The following is a 16,612-nucleotide window of genomic DNA, read 5'->3' on the forward strand; positions in this document are numbered from 1 at the left end:
CTTTTTGTTTCCACAATGATGGGCGTCAGGTGGTGACACAGTCAACACGGAGAAGAGCATGAAAATATCGAGTAAAGCTTGACTGAGCTAAATCTTGATGGCAGATTTTTCGACAAATTTAGGGAATTAATTTCCCCGGACAAAATATTGCTCGATCGCACCTTGACATTTATCTTTATCCCGTGTAAAATATTTCAGTAATTAAAAGAAAAGAGTCCAAATTGAAAGTTCGACAAAGTATAAAAGTTGTCAAAATTTAAACAAAGAGGATATACATACACATATTCTCTTTCTCTTTCGCTGGTGACATTTAGATTTACCAAAACGCACATCATTAAAACGGATTCGGATGATTCGAGAGACGTGAATCACTCGTTCGCGGCTTAAAGCTAATTACGCGGTCGGATCGCGGACAACAATATACCGAAATTAATTCTCGCTTTGTAATCCAAATCCCAGGACAAAAGGATTGCGCGCGCTGCGGGAGTTGACGAGTTGCGCAAAATTTCGGCTCTAAATACCGATCGAATGGCGAGTGAAGGTCGTGCCACGCGCTTTAATCCGCCTTCTCCTCGGCGCATTGGCCACTTGTCGGCGGCTGCAGCGTTCCGTTGAAATTTTAAAATATGTGCGTGCTCTGCGCTCGGTTTCTCGAACAATGGAAAACCACTAGGCGGTTATTACGTTCCCGGTTGCAACGACCGAGATCGCTCGTGCTTTCTCGTACTGCGGCCGTCTCAATGTTCATCGAGAGATTAACTTTCATCATTTTCATACGTGTACGCGCGCGCGCGCGCGCGTGTGTGTGTATGCATAAATATATATATATATATATATATATACACATATCAGTCGCCCTGCGCCGCGGTAACGAAATTTCCGGAATTTGCGCCGGATTATTAGCCAAATTCCGAACGCTAGCCACGGCTGATGTGAGAGCCCTGCGGCCCTTCGCCGCGCGCGCAAACGCCGACGCGACTCTAAGCGCACCGCTGGAAAGCTTCCAGAAGTTAGCTCGTTCGGCCGTTATTATTATATTTCTGGTATACGGTGTGTGTGTGTGTGTGTGTGTGTGTGTGTGTATATGTGCGCGCATGTGCTCGTATATGCCGTTAAAATCTGCGCCGTGTGACGCATCATAGCGCTATTTTCCATCGCCCGCGCGATAACCGCAGAGCGACGCGATGCATAACCAATGCGCTCTGCGCGATCGATAGGTCGACGCGCGCGCTCGATCTCTTCGTCGGCTACCCGACTGCTTGCCGCTGCTTACTCGGATGCATTAAACTGCTTTATGGCAGCAACGCTCGTGATACGCACTTCCCCCTTGCGATCGATTACGCTCGTATTTATTCGAGTCGTTACGCCGCATCTCCGCGGCGAAACAAGATATAGAATTGTGTATTCACCGGTTGGAGGAGAAACCCCGTCGGGGAGCCCGAGAGAATTTCTATATCCGCGAACTGTGAATGTTATTTCTGCCGTGTGCTCTGTCCTTTGGATGCAATCTAAAATGACCGTAACGGATGCATTTACTCGCGACGGTGGCGTTAAACGCGTGCAGTTTCGATCGATCGAGAGAGAGAGAGAGAGAGAGAGAAGGCGCAAGTTTCGCCGCAATTGCAGTCGTTTATAATTGTTATCAGGCAATTAAGGCCAAATGAGAATTTGAGTGATGCATCTGATCCGATCTAATCTTCCAACGAGGAGGCACCTCTGCGATATCTTGCGCATGTCCGATAAGGGGCGGTAATGCAAATGACATTCGCCGAGCAAATGTCATTCCATCGATTAAGCGTGAAACCTGATAGCAAAACGCCCGGCGAACGATGCGAGGCGCGCGCGATGCAATTGAATCTATAATTCCGCCGGACTGGTCGCGCTAAATCGCAACGCTCCACCCGTGTCGCGTTTTGGCTGGAAAAAATGCGGAATTTGGAATTTTAACGCGGGTGATGGCGCGATTCCCGGGAAAAATTCGGCGCGATCGAAACTCCCCCCCGCCCCCCCCCCCTCCTCCGGCCCGATCATTGCGCGAACTGTATATCCGTCAGATCGCGGACGGAGGAGCGGGCGCGAAAGCGGGTTAATTTTCTTACTGTTAATTACGAGGGCGAGCTTCGCGTGTGCTTTTTCCCTTCCCGTTGGACCTGATTAGCATAATACCGAGAACTGTATGTTTGTCTGCCTGAAGAGTGAAAAATATCCCTCGCGAGTCGCTCGGGCGCGAAAAGTCTTTAAACGGAAAAGTTGCGCGCGGTGGAAAAGGCCGCGTAGCGCGTTGAAAGAGTTCGGGGGAGAACTTTCTTGTTCTTCTTCTTCTTCTTCTTCTTCTTCTGCTTCTTCTTGTTCGAGGAATGCCAAGAGTAACGAATGCCTAAAGTTTCGCTTCAATTACCCCCCGTGTATTTCTCACTTTGCATGAACATCTGGACGAAGAGTGCAGGCGTCACGCTACGCTCTCCGCGCGAGAGAAAGTGAGAGAGGGAGGGGGAGAGGGAGAGGGGGGGGGAGAGAGAGAGAGAGAGAGAGAGCACGAAACTGAAATTTCATCTCCGAAGCGGGCTGTTGATACAGGGCGAACGGTCAATCATTATCTTCGGGATTGTCTTGAAACTATGCGCCCCCCCAGCAGTGGGAATCAATAGGATCGCGTTGTGTCGACTCGGCCATGTCGTCCCCAGTCTAAATTGCATACCAGCAATTCCCGGCATTTACAGAGACAGATAGGATGCAGCGATTTATAAAATCATACACAGCGCACGGTGATCATCAATACGCGACTCGCGCCGTGCAAAATTCCGGTTCCGGATGAATTAAATTAATCTTGAGCTCGCTCCGCCGTTGTTTCCACGCGTCGTTCGCTATGAACGTCGTCTGAATTTTGCCGCCGCCGGTGCGAGCGTGACGCTTGCTCGATCGCGAAGTTTTAGAAAGCGAAAACAATTTGCGATTCGTGCTCGGTATTGATGAATAACGTGTGACGTCAAGATAAACGGCTCCAGTTTCAACGAATCGCGAACGAATGAGATTTTCGTCGATCGATCGACGTTCAATTGAAGGAGGAAGAAATCGGCCGAGTGCGCGCGTGTACAGGGTTTAATTATACGATTGAATAAACGCACTCGACTTCGTGCTGTAACAATCACAACGATTATTACCTTATACATTAAATTCGCCCCGGAGCGGGACGAAATTATTTCACGGCGACGGAGGTTGCGTCAAGTATATATCGTGACAAAGGGGTGGACTTTTCGTTTGCCGTTTAGCGTTTTGTCCGCGCCTGTCTTATCGCCGTAAATCCATTCCTTAAGGAATTAATCCGAGGTAATACTCTTTCTCGCCTGTGAAATCATCTCTCTGTAAAATTAATTCCGAGTAAGCCAGAATTGCTCCCGGCGAAACTTCCGACATTGAACTATCTCACTTTTTCCTTCCACTTGGCAAAAGCGAAGCGGCGAAGGGTTCAAACAGTATTCCATTACAACTCCATCGCATAGGAATGGGCTCTATCAGTCTGCGCGCCACTGTTACTTTTGCGATAGAACGCCTTTTGAGCGAATAAAGAAGGAAACTTTAGAAAAGGCTTTAGAAATAATACTCTTAAAAGGGAGGTATTGAGGCACGAGCCGGCCCTCTCATCTTTTGCTTTCCTGCGATGTAATTCACTCGATGTGTGTTTTATGATTACATCAAAAGCGCTACTTGTATTAATGTTCGACATGCTTTTAATAATTATTCCTCTCAATGCGTCATGCGCGCATTGTTCCCTTCTCTCGTTCAAAATTCCTCTATTTAAAACAACATAATTTCTTCCTCTTTTTTGGAGCAGACATTTATTAAAAAGCAAAATGGAACGAAATGAAGAATATTTGCCAACTACCTACAGCGAAATTGCTACGAAACAATGTTGATACTACGGGCTAACTCGTTTTAATTTAATTTAAATGTAGACCAATTCAATATATCGAAATTCTACATATCCACCGGCGGCAGCTCAACTTTCGCATTCTCCTTGCTTTTTGCAATATGGATCGACATTTCGCTATGAAGCGCAAGTTAGCTGGTGGAGTAAAAACAATTTTGCAATATGGTGCTTTGGAAAAGAAACGAGTAAGCACACGAAAACGCTTTCGGATCAAGAAGTGCTGACTAGAAAGCCAGATCTGGATTTAAGCTTCAACACGCGTCGCGAGCGCTGCGAGATATCAAATATCAAAGAGAGAGAAAAATTGAGTGAGAGAGAGAGAGAGAGAGAGAGAGCGCTTGTGCGTGTGTATGTGTGTGTAAAAAACTTGAACCTATGCTCCAGTCTCGCTCGTCGCGTTTTCTGCCGACTGTAGCTGCTCCGTCCATCGAGCGCGGTCGAGCAGACGAATCTCCCGCGGCATCGCATGAATTTCCGCGGAGAATAGAATTTTCGATCAGCAGCCACACGCGCGTTCCATCGCGCGCGGCCATCGTGCCTGTCAACGACTTGTCGTACCACTTGTCGTACAGATCTACAGATCGCGTTTCACCGGCATTCTGCGCGCGATCATCCGGTGCGCCGTTGCTGCGACGGCAGCGAGGTTGCGCGTGCCAGTGCTATCGGGAAAAACACTTTTGATGTTTCGCCGATACTGTCGCGCTTTTCCCTTGTGTCCGGGAAATATTCGCGCCCGGGTGCCCCCCGAATGGCAACACGTGCGTGCGGGTTCACGATAAAGTCACGGCGAGGTATTATTCAGTCGCGGGATTGGCCGGTCGACGTTCGCACGCGCGCAAATGCCATTGAACATTTTGCCGAACCTCGTATTGTCTATTGTCACACGCGAAACTGATATTTTTTGTGCCAAAACGCCAAAGAATAAGCGGCCGCGCCGGCTTGTTCTGATCAATTTTTATCGCCGATAATGTCGATACGTTGCGACGTTGAATTGCGATTTATATTCTATTCCGTTACTTTTTTATCCGTTACTCTTGCACTGATAGAAAAATATACTCGAATTAACTACAATCTCACTATATTTTATAGTTCACTTTGGCGTCAAGCATATTTTTATAGTTGGTGGAACCTGCACGATATAGTGGAATAAACACAAATATATAGTCAATGATTGTCTGAAATAATTGTTTACTTACTTTTACCACATATATGGTAATTTCTCATTCGCAAATATAGCGAGATTTAGTATTCATATAGTTACATCTGTCATCGTTTAGCAAATATTCTGGTAATATTGACTATGTAAGAGAGTTACCTCACCTACCATTTTATATTTGTATCCACACCATAATTTTAGTTTAACTTACTATAATTCTTAGTAAAAATATTATATGGTTGGTTATACTATGCCTATATCGTAATTATTACCGATATTATGGTAATACTTACTATAAATATGATATTTCGGACTATAATTTAGTTACTGTATCATTATATCATTATAGTTCCAAATATCATATACCTTTCTCTCAGTGTGGCAAATAAAATGGCAAGACGTTTGCCTCAAATTTTGCCTAAAATTTTATCCGAGAAAGTCTAATTTTCTTGCCTCCTTTTGCCTAATTTTTTCTTCTCTTCTTTTGTATCCTGCGCACTTCTCATTTTATATTTTCTTTCGGGAAGTACCGCTGCCATCGCGCGAACTCACGCCAGACAAAAATCGCGCATAACTGCATTGTACTGGCATGCCGATACGGCCATTCCAACCTTACATTGCTCGCATAATGAATTAGTAGCTGCGAAATTAATACCAATCATATATAGATAGCGATGCATGCGTGCTTACCGTGTAATTGATCATTGTATTAATACCCACTATTTATGCCACTCGATCCCATGAAATCTATTATCGATGCGCGCTCGCGCAATAATTGCAATGTAATTAATCTCTATACATAGTTAAGCACGCAGACCGAACAATAATCAAGATTACATCAACAGCATTCTCTACACTCGAAAGAACATCGCTCAAACTCAACGTCGCTTCGCGCGTCCATTTGACAACAGATCGATCGCGTCGCGATATAAGAAGCGTCGATTAGTCGATCAATTTGCGTTGTTCCTCGAGCCATCGCGGTCTTGAGAATGTTCAAAAGTCCGTTGGAAAGCCGTATGGCGCGATAAATTCAATTAACGTTCAATTAACAAATGGAAATTGCTCGGACGTGGCGTTTCGACTAAACACGATCAAAGTGCTCGATTACCGCCGTGCAGATTACTTCCAACTTGGATGAGACTTGTCTGGGCCGGGAGATCGTGATCAATGAAAGATGATTAGGTGTACTTGGTTCCTGCGCAAACAACTTTTCGTCGTCCTTCAACGGGCACGAACGAGAGAGAGGGGGGGTGTGGACTGTAATATCAGCCTCAATCGAGCCGGTCATTTGTACGCGAGTGCATGAATCACAAAACGTTAGTTTTCGGTCGAGTGGCGCAAGAACCGCCCGCAAAAAGTATGATTTACGTTAGTCTCGTACGATTTTTTGCACGGAGACCGTAAATGCGGGCATCTCTTCGCACCGCAAACCGGTTTCGGCGTGTACGTGTTACGTATTATTTTCATATTTCGTAGGCAATTAACGCAGGCAATTTACGGATATTAATATTGCAATATCGAACACAATAACTAATATAACACGTATAGTTTAATTCAGACCGCGATATTTGAGAAATGATCACGTTGTTACGTTGTTAAGGCAATTTACGCAAAGTTTGCGTATGTATTTCGAGACTGAAAATATAAAATGTATATATGGTATATGTATGTATGTATGTATGTGTCATACATCTGTCGCGGAAGAGAGAGAGAGAGAGAGAGAGAAAAAATTTGCGCGGGCTGCGTCGCGATGAGAATTAAAAAGAATAATGCGGAATATTATGATACTCCAGAAAAATATGATTTATATTTCGCTTCGCGTTATTGTTTTACTCGCTCGCACGTCTACAATTTCCAGACTGATGTTAACTCGAGGGAACGCGGTATTCCGAATTCTCGATACCTCAGAGGCTGGAGCTTCTCGTAGAAATGTGGTGTGCGTGCGCGCGCGCGGTTTTACAAACGATCGACTTAATTTCGGGCACAACGTCTGACAGCATAGGTCGCCGCAGGAAATTGTTCGCGTCGTCGACATTGTAAGCCGTGTATCGCGCGGCGCGCGTGTACTCCACCGGCTCGAAAGTCTCGAAGCTGTTACAGGAATACTTAACGGGGGTTGCCGTCAGTCGCACCGCATTGTATTATCGACGTCACCCTCGTCAACGTCGCGCCACGTCGTAAATGTAGTTCGTCAAAGCTACACGCAGAGCATTTCGCACGGTTGTAAGTTGCGCGCGCGAATGCTAGAAACATGCGCGACGACTCCCCCGGTAAATCGGCTCGTGTATTATTTATCGGGCAGCCTGCACCGCGTCGTTTCTCTTCGGGAATAGATCTCTATACTTTGCTTCGATCTCTCCTAAACGAGAAATATTCACGAGAACTCCCTTCCGTCGACTTTGACAAATCTTGCTGGGAAGTCGCGCAACGCGCGGGAAAAATAATACTGCCCGCGTGTCTCTTTGTTTCCACGAACGCTCAACGCTCTTTAGGGATCCCGCAACAGTCCCGCGAAGAAGCCCTTCCGGCTGCGCCGGAAATGACGAAAGGTGAAATCAAGCGAAATCGATATCCCAGCGGAAGCTGGACGAGTGGCAGAGATCTCAGCGCGAAATAATCAAAGCGCGAAGTTTGGGAGGAATAAATTTGCGTCGGGTAATTTTTGATCTATCGTCGCCGAGTTGGCGGGATGGTTTCTTCCGCATCTCTGCATTTCCGAACGTTACGGGAGAGCAAAGAACGCGGCGGAATTACGCGCTCGCTCTATAAAACTGGTGAGTTCCGTCGAAATCGCAGCAGCGGAGCGCCGGCAGCAGTTTACGGGGAGACTTCCTCGCGCATAAGAGCACCGCTGAACGGTGCTCATCTGTCGTGTTCGGGAATAGATTAGCGAATGTCAGAGCTGAATGTGAAATGCTCTTTGAAGATTCAACGAAGGATGATAGATCCGATGGATCGCGATAATGCCTCGACAGCCGCTGAAAGCGGTTGCTCGAGCAGATGCGCGACTTCTCTCGAATTTTCTCCGTGACTACGCAAGACTTGAACATTCCAAGATTCCGAAGAGTGCCTCTCAAGCATCTCGACCTCGAGCATACAAGGGGGTTACAAGGGGGAGGGTGACGTGCGTGGTCGCAGATTCAGATTTTTATCAGTATAAAATCGTGAAATATTTCGCGGATCGATCACGTCGACCGATATGAGCGCGAATTGATCGTGCAGCGAGGAAAGGCAGCGCGGGCGTGAGGAGCTCAAGTAGAAAGAAAAATCGGTGGATGAAGCGAGCAGGTGAACGCTCGAAGATGAAAAAGAATTTACCGAAGCCGACGGCGGTGCGGTGCGCTTTACGTGTACAAAAACTGTGCGGTCTACTTCCGCGAAAAGTAGCAGCATCACCTTGACACACTTCCCCGACGATTGCGGTCTGACTTTACTCAGGCTTGATCGGCGGGAAACTTTCTGATGCGCGTATTTTATAAGACTATCGCGCCAAGATTGCCTCGGCACTTCCACGACCGTAAATTTGATCCCGACGAGTCTCCGCACGTTCGGCATACTTTGCACCGCGACTTCCGCGTGCATGTACAAGTTCGATGGCTCGCGTTTCCGATTACCGACTCGCGCGTCTGACGTGACGGAGGAACTCGCGAAGGACGAAATCCTCGCGAGGATTTCTGCCTTAATTTCAGAGCGCGCACTGAGAGAAGAGTATATGATATTTGGAACTATAATGATATAGTAACTAAATTATAGTCCGAAATATCATATTTATAGTAAGTATTACCATAATATCGGTAATAATAATAACGATATAGGTATAGTATAAAAATAAAAATATAATATTTTTACCAAGAATTATAGTAAGTTAAACTAAAATTATGGTATGGATACAAATATAAAATGGTAGATGAAGTAACTCTCTTACATAGTCAATATTACCAGAATATTTGCTAAACGATGACAGATGTAACTATATGAATATTAAATCTCGCTATATTTGCGAATGAGAAATTACCATATATGTGGTAAAAGTAAGTAAACAATTATTTCAGACAATCATTGACTATATATTTGTGTTTATTCCACTATATCGTGCAGGTTCCACCGACTATAAAAATATGCTTGACGCCAAAGTGAACTATAAAATATAGTGAGATTATAGTTAATTCAACTGTATTTTTCTATCAGTGCGATAGATCGGGGCGCGATTTCCATAATATCAGCCGATATTATCGGACTCGCGACCTCGCCTTGGCCGCGAGCCGATTTGTGCCGCGGCTGAGACGGATTGTAATCCCGCCGTACTTGGTGCGCTCAATTAGTCGGGGCCATAATATTCGCCATAACGCCGAGAGAGACTAGCGCGCTCTTTGCTGGCCGGCACCGTCGTGTTTTGCCGCCGCTGTTTACGGCTATGTGTAGCACGTCGTCGTAGAATGTCCCGGATTTGCGGACGGCATTCCGCGCATTCCGGCCCGTAGCCGGCCGAGATTTAACGCGGCGCTTTAATCCAAAGCAAATGTAACTGTATATTTAAACGACCGTCAGCATCGGATATTCGCCATAATCTCGAATGATCTGTTGACGATCGCTATTAGCTGTCCAAATATTCCGCGTACGCTCGTGATTCTGCGTCACGACGTTATCGGATCCTCCCTCTCTCCCGTTCTCGATGGACGGTGGATAATTCGAACGAGCGCATTCGCGATCTCTCCTTAGGGAACATTTCTCATAGCGGATGATAAATCTCGCGACCGAATTTTTAAAGCTGCAAATATAAGCGACGCGAGATCCCAGCGTTAACTTACACCGACTCCGCTCTCAACGAAGCCCGCCTCGGGACGCTTAACTACCGTGATGTCTCGCTCACGTCCGAGAAAAGAGCGACGAAAAAGCCATTGAGAACTGGAGACGACAGCGACGATCCTTTTCGAGAATTCAATCCTCCCGAGGAGCACACACCGCTCTCTGTTTTCGCGAGAAACGTCAATTGGCGCGGAGCATTGGCACTTATCCGGGAGATGGACTGGTCTCATTCCGAGGACACGACAACGCGATATTTCCTTTGACGAAAGGAGCACGAGAGAGAGAGAGAGAGAGAGAGAGAGAGAGAGAATAGAGAAAGATAGACATATAGTCGCTGTATATCCTGGAAGATATATAGGAAGAGAAATATATTACGAGTCGCACCTTATATTTACATATCCTTTCCAAAGGATAAGAAGCGCGTCCACATGATAGCTGGCTCGCGAACACATGATAGCGCGAAACGCACCGAGAGATATAAAGAGCCGAAGAAGTGCTGAATCCGACTTGTAGATTCAGCCAGGCGTATTGGCCGCGCCAACTCAAAGCACGTGCATGACCCGTTCGCCCGCGCGCGCGAGTGGGCTGCGGAACTATTCGAAATCGTTTGGGGTAATCGGGGAACGTGAGAACGAGAAGCAGATAAAGATCGACGGCGCGGAGGTAGACGTCTAGGGAAAGCCACTTATTTCTATTCAACGATCTGCTGCTAAAAGAGCGGGAGCTTCCCTCAAGAATGTCGGATCCTCTGCTATCGTCACCCCTGGGGAAGAAAAGAAAGAGACCGTGGAACGACCCATTGTCCTTTAGCTCGAGCGAGAAAAAGACAGAGGGAATGAGAAAGAGCGCGAGAGGTAAGGAGGGAGGGAGGGAGGGCGAAAGAGGAATAATTAAAACACGCGAGCGTCCCTTGTTCGGGAGGGGCAGGAGGAGGAGGAGGAGGAGGAGGAGGACGAGGAGGCGTTCGCGCGCGGAAGTGTGCACGACACTTTGATATTTCGCGGATCAATGAGATGACACACCAGCACCATTAGCCACTCAGCTCATCAATCGCACCCCGGTCGTAGCGCGACCGACCGTCAGAACGCGGCTAGCTATTAGTAATATCGGCTGCCCCCGCGCGCGGCGTGTCGTGCGTGTCGCGCGCGCTCTCGTCGACGTTACGCATCGAGAGAGAGAGAGAGAGAGAGAGAGAGGGGCGTACGCTTCGTGACCGCTCTCTCGCGCGCTTCTCTCGCCTGCACGCAGGCAGGTGGTGTAGCTATAAAGCGGAGACCGCATTCCGGCGATTCCACGTCTCTGTGTTACGCGGTGACACAGTATATTGACTGAGGGTGGATTGTACGCCCCCCCCCGCCCCGACTGATTTGGCGCGGCTGCGCAAATCTGGGCCCCCGGTCGGCGGACCGGCCGCCTCCGTATACCCATTGCTTTCCCTGCGTACGTATCGCGCGTAGCCGTCCGTGCTATACGAGAGCCGTACCTCTCGCGCGCGCTGTGCTTGCCGTACCACGTAGAGTCCTGCCGTTGCTGTTGCCGCCGCCGCCGCCGCCTCCACTAGAGCCGCTTCCACCACCGCCGCCGCCGCCACCACCACCACCTCGACTATCACCACCACCACCGCCGTCGTCGTCGACGCCGACGCCGACGCCGACGCCGTCGGTCTCCCTCCCTACCGTCTATCAACCCTCCGGCGCTCTCTCTCTCTCTCTCTCTCTCTCTCTCTCTTTCTATCTCTCTATCTCTCTTCCTTCTGCTCTCGGATCTGTGCGACTCTTCGTATATTCTCTACCCGCGGCTCCTCTCTCTCTCTCTCTCTCTCTCTTGCCTCCCTCGCCGCATCGTCTCGAGCGTCTCCCTCCGGATCGCTTCTGCACGTCGCGCCGAGCAGCCCACATACACACGTGCACGCGCGCACGGTGGACAGACGAGAGATATACATATACATAACCGCGATAAAAACATGTCGATGACAGGTGCCACGCAGGACGTACCGATACGTCAGTCCCGGCCCGTCGCGAGATAACGCGCGCCACCGCGCGAAAAACCGCCGGCGAGCCGACCGCGGCGGCAGAAGCGGATTGGAGTTTGCCTCGTCCTCCTCATCCTCGGCGGGATCAGCGGCGGAGAGACAGTGGCGTACCGAACGTGCTCGCGGTTGTGTCGGGTGTCCCAGTGACGCGTGTACCTGTCCATACCTGTGCCTGTGCGTGCGACGCCGCTCGCCAAGATTGTAACTATCTGTGCCGCGGGGCGTGTGTGTATGTGTGTGTGTGTGTGTGTGCGTGATAGATAGATAAATAGATGGGTAGATAGACAGAGAGAGCGACAGCAGGAGGGGAGGAGAGTGTGCGGCGAGCATCGTCGGCGTTAGAATTCCGGCGGCGACGTCGCGCGGAAGTGTGCCTGCAGATTAAGTGACAGCAGCGCGGAGCAGCGGCCAGCAGAGCGAGGCTCCGCAGCGAGCTTCGTCGGCTTCGTCGGACCGACTCGTTTATGTGATGAACGTGGTTTAATGGTTGATCCGCTCAAACTCTTCTGGGTTATCACCAACAGCACCTACCTGGGTACGTTTCAGCGGCTTGCTCGCTGCGCAAAGAGCCTCGGCGAGATCACGCGTGTGTTTGTTTATGCGACAGAGGAATCGTTAGTCGAGACACCGCTTTCTCTCTCTCTCTCTCTCTCTCTCTCTTGCTCTCTCTCTCTCTCTCTCTCTCTCTCTCTCTCTCTCTCTCTCTCTCTCTCTCTCTCTCTCTCTCTCTCTCTCTCTCTCTCTCTCTCTCTCTCTCTCTGTCTGTCTGGTGGCAATTCGGGACTACCGAAGCGTAATCCGAGCGTCATCGCCGCGATATCTCGTTAGGAATTCCGTCCGTTGCGCCTCACGTGCGCGTTCCGTTCTCCCCGGTGCGATTGCCGACGATTGCAGCAGCGCGGCTAAGTGCAGCGTCGTCGTGTTTATAATCGCGATCTCTCGCGTCCCGGCGAGATAGCCGGGACGCGAGAGCAGCGAGAGGAGAGGAGACGGACGCGGGTCGCGGCGAAGCTTGAGCATTTCTACGCCGCACGGCGTCTCGTATTGCCACGGGGGCGAAATTTCCCCGCGGGAACATCATCATGATCGGGCTATTCTCGCCCGCGAGCACGTACTCGTTGATTACGGATACCTGTCAATTACCCCACCGGAGACTCCTGCGATCATCGAGAGTACGGCCGGCAATTATTGAAACATCCCTTCGGTCACGTATGTCTCTAGTGGTCATCGGATCCGTTCGATAACCTTTAGATCGTCCCCTCGCTGGCTAGGAGGATAATCAGCGGGCGGAGGAGGTGGCATTTAGAGGTGGCATTCTTTTCAATCGCGGTTCTTCAGCTTCGCTCACGACACGAGTACGTAAACGCCGCTGATGCGCGTGATTATCCATTCGATCCGGGTCACGCGTCTGATCCTGTTGACCCACCTGCCGTTCGTAACACGATCGTAACGAAAGAGAGAGAGAGAGAGAGAGAGAGAGAGCGGGGCTGTTTTGCAGAGAGCGCGGCTCGACAAAAACGCTGTTACCCTGTAACGTCCCGAGGAGTCCACTCGCAGCGAGTGGAATCGGCGGAAACCGACGGCTTTGCCAAAACGGTGCCAAAGCTGCCGAGAGCTTTGTGAAATTTGCTACCCGCTCGTCGTCGTCCTCGGTCCCGGTTTTTTGCCGGGTGCGGAGCAGCCGTCGCAACGTCGGGGAAACGAGCGAAGGATAAGGGCGGACTCTCGCAGCTGCTAACAAGGAGAGCGCTACCGCACTCCGCACAGCGACTTGAACGAGATCGAGTTTGACTCTTTCGCGAACGTCTCTCGCGTTGTGCCGCCGCGATCGAAACTGCGAAACTTCGTTGTCGGCGTGTAACAATGACGCGACGAAGCGCATTTTGATGACGGACGTGACGTCGCTCACTCGCTCGCTTCCTCGTCGTCGTGTGCATCACGCGCGTCGGCAAATTGCTCGCGCGCAGTCTGCTAGATTAATACGTCCGCAGGAGACAAGAGCCCGTCTGATTCGGCGGGAAATTGAGTCGCGGCTGTGTTTTTAAGCCGCCGCGCCGCACCGGCAAATTCGATTCTCGGTCTCTCTCTCTCTCTCTCTCTCTCTCTATCTATCTCTCTCTCTCTCTGTCTCTCTCTGTCTCTGTCTCTCTCTGTCTCTGTCTCTCTCGACGCGAGATCTTGCCGGGAGTTTTATCAGTTGTATTTCGGCGATCACGCGCGCGCGCGCGCGTGTGCCGATGTAGCTGCAACTTCGATTCGTTAACTCCAATCTTGTTGTCCTGACGTTTCCGACGACGACGACGACGACGACGACGACGGCTGAGACGACCGACGGAACTTGTCGCGTTCGCGTAGTTCTCGGCGACGAGTGCCTCTATACGGCGGCGTGCAACTCTCTCGCGCTCCTCTCAAGACGCCTCCGCAAATGTATTCCGATACTCGTCTCTCTCTCTCTCTCTCTCTCTCTCTCTCTCTCTCTCTCTCTCTCTCTCTCTCTCGACTCGCTCTCGCTTTCTCTTCCCCTCTTTCTCCCTCTCTTTCTCTGTCGTTCCCACGGTTGAATCGTGAATTTACATGAAATATTCGCCTCGGATTGCCAACAGGTGATCAACGTGTTAATGAGTCCCGCGCGTCTCTCGGCGCTTATTAGAAGCCCCGTCGAAGCCCCGCCGACAATTCTATTATAAATATCCTAACAAGAGAACGCGTTGTAATTTCGCGGCAACTTTGTTTCCAACTTTAACAAACGTCGCGCTCGGCGCGAGCGGAAGTTGGCGCGAGCACGCGTGAATGAGCGATTCTGCGCGACAGAATTCGCGACACGAGACACGTTCCGCGGGGCATTTCTTTCGCGCTGTCATCGGCGGAGAGAAACGCGAGAACGAGTCACCGCGCGCGCGCCTTCGGCACGTACTGCATACAGATTGACGTCGGAGCTTTCCATGTGTCGGATTGCCAACAGGTGATCAACGGCTTAACGAGCGAGCGAGCGCTTAAACTTTAGAACGCGGGAAGGCACTCGCTGAATCTTCGCCTCTTACGCAGCCGAGCTACGAAAGTTGGCAGGTTGTCCGAACTTTTTGCTCGTTCTCGCCGGCAAGTCGTTACCGAACGTGCGCGGATACCTGCTAGTTCGCCGCTTCGAGAGCTAATACTGCACAGGTTCGTCACACATTCCTGCAGGAAATTTATCTAGCTCCTCTCCCCCTCCCACCTCCCTGCCGCTCTCTTATTCATTCACTCTTTCTTTCCTTAGCCGCGCCGCGCCGTTAGATTCACGGCGGAGAGCAAACGCGGCGAGCGAACGCGGTGCTCGTCGCGTTTCATCACGTTTAAGCGCAACGATGGTTATCCCGACCTTTTCACAAGGCTCGGGGGTGGAGAATAGGGAGAGTTAAAATTTAAGCACGTCTTCCATTTAAATTCGACCGATAATCGCGCGTCCGGTCGACGCTAAGCCGTCCTAAATTTTGGACGCAGCCGGCGCGCACAGTTCGGGCTTACCGTCACTTGCCGGGACTAACCGGAATATATCGTCAGCTCGAGAAAGCGAAGATGCCGTGTCTTCTTCTCGCCGTTATCGCGGAATCGTGAGTGCGTACAATTGTAAATAAATGCCCGCGCGCTGCATGGGGCTTTTAATTTTCAAAACTTGCGCACGGCGCGAGAGAGGGAGAGAGAGAGAGAGAGAGAGAGAGTCCGCGCTGCGGAATCCTCCGGCAAAAATTCACCGCGCAGCACACAGCCGCCAAATATCGCGAGAAAATATCTTTTATCTCGACCCAAAATGTACAACGATAAAAATGTAATAATGGCGGGAGATGCCGCGTTTGATCGCGGAAACCATCGCGGCGGAATTTTCCGGGCTGGCCTCGTTTCTCGCAACGCTTGAAATTTTCGTTGAATTCGAAGAGCGGAGCCGAAGCTTTAGAGCAGCGCGCTCGTTTCCGCGTTGTCGTTATTTCCACCCTTTTTTTAATTTGTAAAACTCGCTCGGTCGAGTTCACGAGGTGAATTCGCCGGCGTAAAGTATGGTCGAGATTACGAGTATTGGAGCAGCGGCACTACTGCCGCGCTACCGATCAATAGTCCCGGTACAATACGCTTCCTTCGGCTGGATCGACAAGTTCTCGCAATTTCGATAGGTAATTTCAGAAAAATCGCGCGCTTAATGGCAAAAGTTGATTAAGGTCGCGAGCTAAATTAATCTCGGACTTTAACTTGCGCCTCTCGTGCACCGGAAATGGAAAGAGAGTTAGGGAAAGAGAGAGAGAGAGAGGGAGAGAGAGAGGGTGAGGCGAGAGAGAGAGACCAGAGAGAGACCAGAGAGAGAGAGAGAGAGAGAGAGAGAGAGAGAGAACGATTTCCACGACCGTCCAAAGTAATTTGAAAATTGTTGCCGATACCTCCCATGACGCAAGTTCATCTGTCCGTCAATTATGAATTGTCAATATTACCGAGCGCGTCTCTGATTTGTCGGCAGTCGGCAGCCTATTGCGCGGCAGTTTCCTCACGCAGTGGCAACGTGAAAGAGCCGCGTCGATCGGCGGATTATTATTTCACGCTGTCCCGCCGGCTATCGTTTCAGGATTTATCCGAAATTCCATTGAATCCGCGCGCGGTCCAATTCAACTGCCGCCAATACACAAGCCTCCTCTCCTCCTTTTTTATGCCCGAGCTTGTCTCCCGG

At 49.9% G+C, this 16,612-nt stretch overlaps 1 protein-coding gene across 9 annotated transcripts in view; it reads left to right on the top strand.

Moving 5' to 3' along the window:
* Positions 1-16,612, top strand: part of LOC105186472 (neural-cadherin) — a 209,825-nt gene that overhangs the window by 121,999 nt on the left and 71,214 nt on the right. For 2 of the 9 annotated variants that reach the window (XM_025298008.1, XM_025298010.1), the window contains exon 1: positions 12,213-12,457. The exons of the other annotated variants lie outside the window; for them this stretch is intronic. In XM_025298008.1, the coding sequence (XP_025153793.1) occupies positions 12,406-12,457 (52 nt within the window). In that variant the 5' untranslated portion in view covers positions 12,213-12,405. Of the gene's footprint in view, positions 1-12,212; positions 12,458-16,612 lie in introns of those variants that run through there. 9 annotated transcript variants of the gene reach the window in all.

Source organism: Harpegnathos saltator, unplaced genomic scaffold (assembly GCF_003227715.2).
Source record: "Harpegnathos saltator strain DR-91 unplaced genomic scaffold, Hsal_v8.6 scaffold202, whole genome shotgun sequence".
Classification (NCBI taxonomy): domain Eukaryota; kingdom Metazoa; phylum Arthropoda; class Insecta; order Hymenoptera; family Formicidae; genus Harpegnathos; species Harpegnathos saltator.